Source organism: Leuciscus leuciscus, assembly GCF_965113295.1.
Source record: "Leuciscus leuciscus genome assembly, chromosome: 2".
NCBI classification, from domain to species: Eukaryota; Metazoa; Chordata; class Actinopteri; order Cypriniformes; family Leuciscidae; genus Leuciscus; species Leuciscus leuciscus.
The window spans coordinates 60,625,511-60,635,606 of NC_138726.1; the positions used below are offsets into that span (position 1 = coordinate 60,625,511).

General features: G+C 32.6%; 2 protein-coding genes across 5 annotated transcripts in view; both read left to right on the forward strand.

The window, feature by feature from the left end:
• LOC309492444 (serine/threonine-protein kinase Nek4-like) overlaps positions 1 to 3,506 on the forward strand; it is a 77,487-nt gene extending 73,981 nt beyond the window's left edge. For all 4 annotated transcript variants that reach the window (XM_082161424.1, XM_082161426.1, XM_082161425.1 and 1 more), the window contains one exon: positions 1,591 to 3,506. In XM_082161424.1, coding sequence (XP_082017550.1) covers positions 1,591 to 2,610 — 1,020 coding nt within the window. In that variant the 3' untranslated portion in view covers positions 2,611 to 3,506. The remainder of the gene's footprint in view (positions 1 to 1,590) is intronic.
• A 2,674-nt stretch (positions 3,507 to 6,180) lies between these two features.
• The window catches only part of LOC309492463 (Fc receptor-like protein 5), a 22,522-nt gene continuing 18,606 nt past the window's right edge, over positions 6,181 to 10,096 (forward strand). Inside the window, exon 1 of the mRNA XM_082161456.1 lies at positions 6,181 to 6,200. The gene's annotated coding sequence lies outside the window, so the exon portion shown is untranslated. The remainder of the gene's footprint in view (positions 6,201 to 10,096) is intronic.

Sequence of the window (10,096 nt, forward strand, 5' to 3'; positions counted from 1 at the left end):
TACACAACTCATTGTGTATCATAATCTAGCTGTATTTTTTTCTATTCATTTGTTAATGTTTTCATATACATGCTTTCATGTCATATTTACATTTTTCAACAATCACTTTCCTAACAGTCTTAAAATATTTTCATTGTCATGATGGACATGTCCCGCCCCCTGCACATGCACTGCCCCAGAGTATGCTACTAGGGTACTTTTTTTTTCTTTCTTTTTTTTTTGAGACCAGTCAATGATCGAAATGAACACACATTCCCATCCCTACTTTACACACCCATTTGCAGTCTATTGTCTAATGTCTGGCTATATATCTGGCCAATATGATAACTAATCTTCATTATTCCTTTATCGTTATTCTTTTGTTTGCATTCAATGTGTAGTTGTGTACTCATTATTTATTGATATGAAAATACCCCAGATCGCATGAAAATCACACACAAACCATATACCACCGTAATCATGTTTATCAGATTCTTTTTTTTTTTTTTCTCTCAAGTGTAGAAATGTTTCTTTGGCTTTAATTTTCACAAAGCTCAGAATGAGGTGTAGCAAATGATCTCAGAAGATTATATATATATATATATATATATATATATATATATATATATATATATATATATATATATATATATATATATATATATTATAACGAATTATATTTAATTATAAACTAATTAATTCATTTTATTATTAATAAAAACATGGTTTTAATCTTAAAAAAATGTCATGTATTGATGGTGAGCAAAGCTAACATGCTACCTAGCCCAAGATGCACCTGCCACCTAGCTGTTATTTTTATGAAAATAAAAAATAAAAATCAAATAGGAATGCTTACTGAAATCTTATTTTTTCAATAAGGGCATTTGATACAGTTTCAAATGTGAAGTGAGAACTTTGATAAAAGAAATGAGGGATTGAAACAGGGTGAATAGCCAGTCGAATAATTATATAATACAATAGATGTATAATTATAATGCAGACAAAATAAAAGCATATGCCATAACCAGGCTGGAGAGGTGTGAATGTGTCCAGGAGAGACTGAGACTGAATGGCTCGTTTGCACCACAAAACAATAGAGACAATAGACTGAATAGATGCTTAGAAGATGACAATAAATATCAGTTTGCATTTTAGAGTTTAATCAAAATAAAGTCATATGACATGATCATTAGAAACAAATACAGAGTTTTAGACTGATCATCTTCAGATTTTAAACATAACATGGTCAGACATGTGGTTTTAGCTGCAGTGCATTTCTAGATTGATACAATGCCAACTTAAATATTATTTTCATTAAGATATTTCGTAAAAATACATTTCTAATAACTTTACAAAACTTTGAAGCTATTTATAACAATTTTGTTCATTATGACAATAATTAATTATAAATTTACAATAAGCTTTCAAATGAGACCATACTTGTGCTTTTAGTGCAAAGGGTTCATGAACTATATTTGTTTTAGTTTGGTATGCCATTTCTGGGGATTTTTTTCAAAAGTGGGGGTGCAGGCTAACAGGTTAACCTAGACATAAAGGCTGCAAATTAATTGGTCATTGTTAATTCATTTATTTATTTATTTTCCTCCACAGTCAGATAACATAGAGCGCCATGCTCTACATGGTCAAAGCTTGAAAGGAAAACCACCTCGCATCTCAGTGAGGTACTCACAGGAACTGCGGGAGTTGATCAGACAAATGCTCAGCCGTGACCCTAAAGACAGACCTTCAGCTGATGAGATTCTAGCAAAACCATTCCTGGAAGAAGCAGTAGACAGAAATAAGAGAATTCCAGAAGCACTTGAGCAAAGCTTGATGAAGTCCATCAATGCCTTTGAAAAGGCCTACGACAAACACTATAAAGACTTTGAGAAATTAGTTAGTGAGTGGGGAAAAATAACCAATTCACTAGAGTCTGTACATTACAGTGCCACAGCGGGGAGTCTGGCAGGGTCAGTGATCGGGGCAGCTGGAGGAATCACTGCAGTAGTTGGTGCAATTTTGTCACCTTTCACATTAGGAGCGTCTCTGATTGTATCACTTGTTGGTGTGGGAGTCGGAGTTGCAGGTGGTGTAACAGGTGCTGCCTCCAACATTACCAATACAGTCAAACAAAAATCACTCCATAAGAGCCTTGAAACATTTAAACAGAACTATGAAAATGTAAAAGAACTGATTCTCTGTTCACTTAGCCTGAGAGAGTTACTGGGAAAATGTTATAAATTCTGTGATTTTGCTAGTACCTCCCCTTCTGATAATGGAAAGATGCCATGGGAGATAGGCAAAAGTACCGTAGATTTTGTCACTGGAATAATGAGTCTGGGTCTGTTGGCTAATTTTATCAGAGTTGCTGTTCAGGCTGCCAAAATCGGGCGAGCAGCAGCGGCAGTCTCAGGAGTTTTGAGTGGACTCTTAGTTTTTGCTGACGTCGCCTTCACAGTGAAAGACTCCAAAGAGATTCATGAGATGAGACAACAGTGGAAAACAGATGATCCAGAAAAGGTAAAATCAGAAGTATTCAAGGCTATTGTGCAGATGAGAAAAATGCATAAAGGCCTTCTCATTGTCTTGGAGGAAATCAAAAAAATTAAAGAGGAAATTCAAAAACGGTAACCCACCCAGAGATGAGAGAAACCAGATATGTATACTACCAGTCAGACTTGCACAACATCTTGTAGATTTGTTAGTGAGCTTGAGTGAGGAAAAAAATGGGTTTAGAGAAAACAGTTTAAGTGTGTAAGCCATTGTACTGAGCCTAACATTTACTTTATGTATTTGTATATAATCTGTACTGTACATATCTACTACTAAACAAACTAATTACATAATGTTTTTTAGAACATACTGGTTTCAGGTATGTGTGTGTGTGTGTGTGTGTGTGTGTGTGTGTGTGTGTGTGTGTGTGTGTGTGTGTGTGTGTGTGTGTGTATATATATATATATATATATATATATATATATATATATATAGTAGTCAGCATTTGAAGTGGATCAAAAAAGTTAATCAAAGTTGTCCTAGACAAGAATAGGTATTGTTAAAAACTCATGCATAACTTTGATGATAGGTTTTGATCCACTTCAAATGTTGACAACGTTCTGCCCGCTTTGAATCAGAGACAGAGATAAAATAGTGCGGTAAGATAACATAAATGTATTTCAATGAATTAATTATAGCATTTATTTGAATTCATTAGAGAGAGAGAGAGAGAGAGAGAGAGAGAGAGAGAGAGAGAGAGAGAGAGAGAGAGAGAGGTGCATCTATCTATCTGTATAGATGTTATAAATTGTTGTTATTTGACCATATTGTGTTTTGTTTAATTATATTTTGGTGAGATGTCCTCTTTATATTATTAATGAGCTAATTTCTTTTTCTCTTATTCTATACTACGTAATCAGGTGACTGTCATATGACTAATTAATTGCTGTTTGAAAAGACTCTGAGTGTGTGTAACCTGTTACCTGTTTTTAAATGCCTATGCCATAATTGAATAAAGTCTTTTTATAAATTTCCTTAAGTTCTCAAGTGCCTTAGCTTGATATGACTTTATGAGTTGAACTAATCCTACATGCAAATAGCACAGGAAAACGGATTCTATACCCCTCTCAACACTTTTTGCATTTCTTGTTTTATGTATGCTTGCATTATTCATGACACACAGAGCACATTTTATAAATCAGTTGTTATATTTTGTTTTTTTTTAAAAGTATTATATTAACTGAGTAACGACAATTTACGGAACTTTAAAGGAGACATATCATGCTTTTAAATCATTCCTTTTTACATATAAATCATACATTTGTAGTCTATATAAAGCGGAACTGCAATGCTTGGGTCTGAATTCCTCATTATTATAGCTCCACAGGCCCCTTTTCTACCCCTTTTCTGATGTGCGTCTGAGAGCAACTCGTTTTGGTGCGGTCTTTTTAAATACAAATGAGACTCTTCATACCCCGCCCACACTCGGTTCAACTCCACCCCGTTCAGCCATTTTTGTAGTTTGATAGCAGAAATACCATTATGTAGTGGCACAGAAACTTTTTATTCACACGTTATTAACAAAATGTCAACAACGGAAGACTTGTCCAGCCAGCCTTACATGTTCGAGCCAGAGTCGGAGCCGGAGCGAGATGAAAATGAAGACGACGAACCTGCAGAACAACGTCTTCATATGGATGTATTGCAATGGTGCGTTACTGTATTTACACATGAAACTTTGGTCTTCCGACCTTTTACCACCGTGTCGATTTATATTGATTAATATGTGCGAGGGAGAGAGAGCAAGACAGCGTCTAGTTTGGAGACGGTGAAGTCTTGTTTACACTTTCGCCTGGCTCCGAAGAGAGAGAGCACGCGCGCGACCGGGTCTCTCTCTCTGCTCGTTCTTTCAGTTAAACATGCTCCTGTCACAAGCGCGGCAGTTCATCTACATTAGACGGTGTAATGAAGCGTGTGGGTTACTACATCCAACAACCGAACATTTTAACTTACCCTCTCGTAACTTCTGCATCCTTTAGCTTGGACTACAAAATTGCAGCGAGAAATAAACATGGCGGATTGCTGGAAGTGTTGGGCCGGAAGTCAATGTCCTTATTTGGCAGTTCCGCTGCAAATACTGTGACGTAATAGTTCACAAAACGTCATAGATAATAGAAAAATTGGAACCGGTTGAAAAATATGACCAAAACAGAATATAAAGTTATAAACGAAACACCTTAAGAGAATAATTTGAAATTTTCTATACTTCTAAACACTAAAAATATACAACAAAATGCATTTAAGGGCTAAAAAAGTGGATTTAGCATGATCCCCTTTAAAGGTAAACTACTCTGATAAAAAAAAAAAAAAAAAGTACCTGGAACTTCTGCAAAAAATAAATAAATAAATAACAGAGTTGTTAAAATTAACCATTTGAACTAAAAAGATTCAGACCCAGCACTAAATTTGAGACAGAGTACCGTTGAATGGAGTGTGGTTGATCATTGCATCCTTGACTATAAATGTATACATTAGTGCTCTTAATCAAATAATTGTACAGTGATTCATTTTTCAGGATTATTTAATGAATAGAAAGGTCAAAATAACTTTATTTTAAATATGTCTTTTTTAATATTATAAATGTATTTACTGTCACTTTTTATCAATCCTTGCTGAATAAAAACAATTCAGTATAACCCATTGTACTGAGCAGAACAATGGGCCTGTTTACGCCTGGTCACTTCATGTGTTTTCTGTGATCGATAGCTATCCGATCGTGAAAAGACCAGGGGTCTGTTTCAGAAAGGAGGCTCAACCAACTCTGAATTAAAGCTTGAACTCTGAGTTGACTTACCTTGAGATGGGAAACTCTGAGTTTTCGGTTACAGAACAGCTGAAATTAGTTATTTCAATCAACTCTGAGTTGACTGACTCTGAGTTAAGCGCGTGCACCACAACTATAAAAAGCCATTATCAATGGAGCGCAGATATTATGAGTCACCATGGCAACAGCGCCAGACAAAAATCATAGATAAAAAGAGGTCTGCATATTTCTCACCAGCAGAACTGGATGTGCTTCTGCAAGCATATGGAGAGTACGAACACATATTATTAATTTTTAAATATCGGCTCCAGCAGCGAAGGACAGAGAGATAGCTAGGGAGAAAATTGCTTGAGTCAATGCATAAGTTTACATTTTAATTACTGTTATACAGTGTTGGGTGTAATTAATTACCAAGTAATCTAAATACTGTAATTTAATTCGTTTGAAAATGTATATTTTTCTCTCCCTTTTGGCCTTCCGTCCACACTGAGACAGCATTATTATCAATGAAAACGAAGCTTTTTTGAAAACGCACTCCAAAGTGGATACATTTGAAAACGTAATCGGTTTCTAACGTAACCTCGGTTCTCTCTAGAAGAGGGAACGAGTATTGCGCAAGTTAGCTTACGCTACGGGTAAAGTCATCTTTTCTTGAGATATGAAGCCAAAAATTATCCTTAATTTTTAATAATTTTGTCAACGCAGCGCGGCAGCCAGCAGACCTAGAGCAGGCTTACTAGCGTGCTCATTGGTTGCCCTGCGGCAGCTGCTTAAGCCTACCAGTGAGCCTGGCGTGACGTCACGCCCAATGAGGGCACGCACGCTCTTACGCGTCACAGCCCACAGAATAGGGGGGTGGCTAGCGTATAAAAGAAAGGCTCTGCTGTTTCTCTCTCTGTGAAGGGTGAGTTCAACATCATTGTCCTCATAAACTCTCTCTATTTATGATCACAATCACACAACCAATCGAGAGACTGCAGGATCACATGACCCACAGGTGGGACGTTTGCCATTATATATTTTAAACAATAATATCTTAGTAAAAACCCAAAGTAATATTGACAAACTATATATAATTTGAAACCTTGCTGAGTGATTTTCAAAATAAATGACAGAGGATCAGTAATTTATCAATTTGCAACTAGAATATTTAATACGCATTAGGCATTTTCAGGCCTTTATTTTGAAATAGCTTTGAACATGAAACATCATGAAAGATTGGTAGAAACTCGTTTTCATGTCAACAGTTCAAAAGATAAAACCAATTAAATGTATGTGGAAAAAAGGTCTGAAAAGGTTTTAAATATCATGAAACAAATGATGGATTCTTGATTTGTGATGCGGCGGCGAGCTGTAACGCACATACGTGTTTTTTATGCATTTATTAAGTTGGCTTGAGAAAGCCAACTTACTGAAATCCTATTTAAACTTATTATTAAGTTGGCTTGAGAAAGCCAACTTACTGAAATCCTATTTAAACTTATTATTAAGTTGGCTTGAGAAAGCCAACTTACTGAAATCCTATTTAAACTTATTATTAAGTTGGCTTGAGAAAGCCAACTTACTGAAATCCTATTTAAACTTATTAAGTTGGCTTGAGAAAGCCAACTTACTGAAATCCTATTTAAACTTATTATTAAGTTGGCTTGAGAAAGCCAACTTACTGAAATCCTATTTAAACTTATTATTATTCTTCTTCTTTTTCTGACCGCAAATTTTCTGACTCTAACTCCTCCTAGACCGTTCAAGCTACATACTCCAAACTCGGGTCAGACCTTCATACTGTTCTGACTTGGTGTGCTATATCTTTTCAGACTGATTTGACTTTCAGTTTTCTTAAAAATTAATATTAAAAACCATAAAAATCCCATAGACTTACATGGCAGACCGCTCAAATTGAGCCAAGACTACGGTGGCCCATTAGTGTACAAGCCAAAAACTCAAATCTAAACTCCCTGAAGCCCTAGACTCAATTAAACTACCATTTAATTATCTATCTATCTATCTATCTATCTATCTATCTATCTATCTATCTATCTATCTATCTAATCTTTCTAACTTATCTTTCTATCTAACTTATCTTTCTATCTATCTTTCTAACTAACTTATCTATCTATCTATCTTTCTTTCTAACTAATCTTTCTTTCTAACTAACTAATCTATCTTTCTTTCTTTCTTACTAATCTATCTATCTTTTTAACTAACTTATCTATCTTTCTAACTTATCTATCTTTCTAACTAACTTATCTATCTATCTTTCTTTCTTACTAATCTATCTTTCTTTCTTACTAATCTATCTTTCTTTCTAACTAACTAATCTATCTTTCTTTCTTACTAATCTATCTATCTTTTTAACTAACTTATCTATCTTTCTTTCTAATCTATCTATCTTTGTAACTAACTTATCTATCTATCTTTCTTTCTAACTAATCTATCTATCTTTCTAACTAACTTATCTATCTATCTATCTATCTATCTATCTATCTATCTTTCTAACTAACGTATCTATCTATCTATCTATCTATCTATCTATCTATCTATCTATCTATCTATCTAACTTATCTATCTTTCTTTCTTTTTAACTAATCTATCTTTCTAACTTATCTACATTTACATTTACATTTACATTTATTCATTTAGCTGACGCTTTTTATCCAAAGCGACTTACAATTGCTATATATGTCAGAGGTCGCACGCCTCTGGAGCAACTAGGGGTTAAGTGTCTTGCTCAGGGACACATTGGTGTCTCACAGTGGATTCGAACCCGGGTCTCTCACACCAAAGGCATGTGTCTTATCCATTGCGCCACCACCACCTGTCTTATCTATCTTTCTTTCTTTTTAACTAATCTATCTTTCTAACTTATCTATCTTTCTTTCTTTTTAACTAATCTATCTTTCTAACTAACTTATCTATCTTTCTTTCTTACTAATCTATCTATCTTTCTAACTAACTTATCTATCTTTCTTTCTTTTTAACTAATCTATCTTTTTCTAACTAACTTATCTATCTTTCTTTCTTTCTTTTGAACTAATCTATATATCTTTCTAACTAACTTATCTATCTTTCTTTCTTTCTTTCTTTCTAGCTAATCCATCTATCTTTCTAACTAATTTATCTTTCTTTCTTTCTTACTAATCTATCTTTCTAACTAACTAACTTATCATCTTTCTTTCTTTTTAACTAATCTATCTTTCTAACTAACTAATCTATCTTTATTTCTTTTTAACTAATCTATCTATCTTTCTAACTAACTTATCTATCTTTCTTTCTTACTAATCTATCTTTCTAACTAACTTATCTATCTTTCTTTCTTTTTAACTAATCTATCTATCTTTCTAACTAACTTATCTATCTTTCTTTTTAACTAATCTATCTCTTTCTAACTAACTTATCTATCTTTCTTTCTTTTTAACTAATCTATCTATCTTTCTAACTAACTTATCTTTCTTTCTTTCTTTTTAACTTATCTATCTTTCTTTCTTTTTAACTAATCTATCTATCTTTCTAACTAACTTATCTTTCTTTCTTTCTTTTTAACTAATCTATCTATCTTTCTAACTAACTTATCTATCTTTCTTTCTTTCTTACTAATATATCTATCTTTCTAACTACCTTATCTTTCTTTCTTTCTTTCTTTCTTTTTAACTAATCTATCTATCTTTCTAACTAACTTATTTATCTTTCTAACTAACTTATTTATCTTTCTTTCGTTCGTTTTAACTAGTCTATCTTTCTAACTAACTTATCTATCTTTCTTTCTTTCTTTCTTACTAATCTATCCATCTTTCTAACTAACATATCTATCTTTCTTTCTTTCTTACTTACTAATCTATCCATATTTCTAACTAACATATCTATCTTTCTTTCTTACTAATCTATCCATCTTTCTAACTAACATATCTATCTTTCTTTCTTTCTTACTAATCTATCCATCTTTCTAACTAACATATCTATCTTTCTTTCTTTCTTTCTTACTTACTAATCTATCTATCTTTCTAACTAACTTATCTATCTTTCTTTCTTTCTTACTAATCTATCCATCCAACTAATTAATCTTTTTTCTTTCTAACTAATCTTTTTACTTTCTTTCTTTCTTTCTTTCTTTCTTTCTTTCTTTCTTTCTTTCTTTCTTACTAATCTTTCTTTTTTTTCATACTTTTCTTTCTTTCTAACTAGTCTTTCTTTTTTCTTTTTCTTACTTTTCTTTCTTTCTTTCTAACTAATCTTTTTTCTTTCTTTCTTTCTTTCTTTCTTTCTTTCTTTCTTTCTTTCTTTCTTTCTTTCTTTCTTTCTAACTAATCTTTTTTCTTTCTTTCTTTCTTTCTTTCTTTCTTTCTTTCTTTCTTTCTTTCTTTCTAACTAATTAATCTTTTTTCTTTCTTTCTTTCTTTCTTTCTTTCTTTCTTTCTTACTAATCTTTCTTTTTTTTCATACTTTTCTTTCTTTCTAACTAGTCTTTCTTTTTTCTTTTTCTTACTTTTCTTTCTTTCTTTCTAACTAATCTTTTTTCTTTCTTTCTTTCTTTCTTTCTTTCTTTCTTTCTTTCTTTCTTTCTTTCTAACTAATCTTTTTTCTTTCTTTCTTTCTTTCTTTCTTTCTTTCTAACTAATTAATCTTTTTTCTTTCTTTCTTTCTTTCTTTCTTTCTTTCTTTCTTTCTTACTAATCTTTCTTTTTTTTCATACTTTTCTTTCTTTCTAACTAGTCTTTCTTTTTTCTTTTTCTTACTTTTCTTTCTTTCTTTCTAACTAATCTTTTTTCTTTCTTTCTTTCTTTCTTTCTTTCTTTCTTTCTTTCT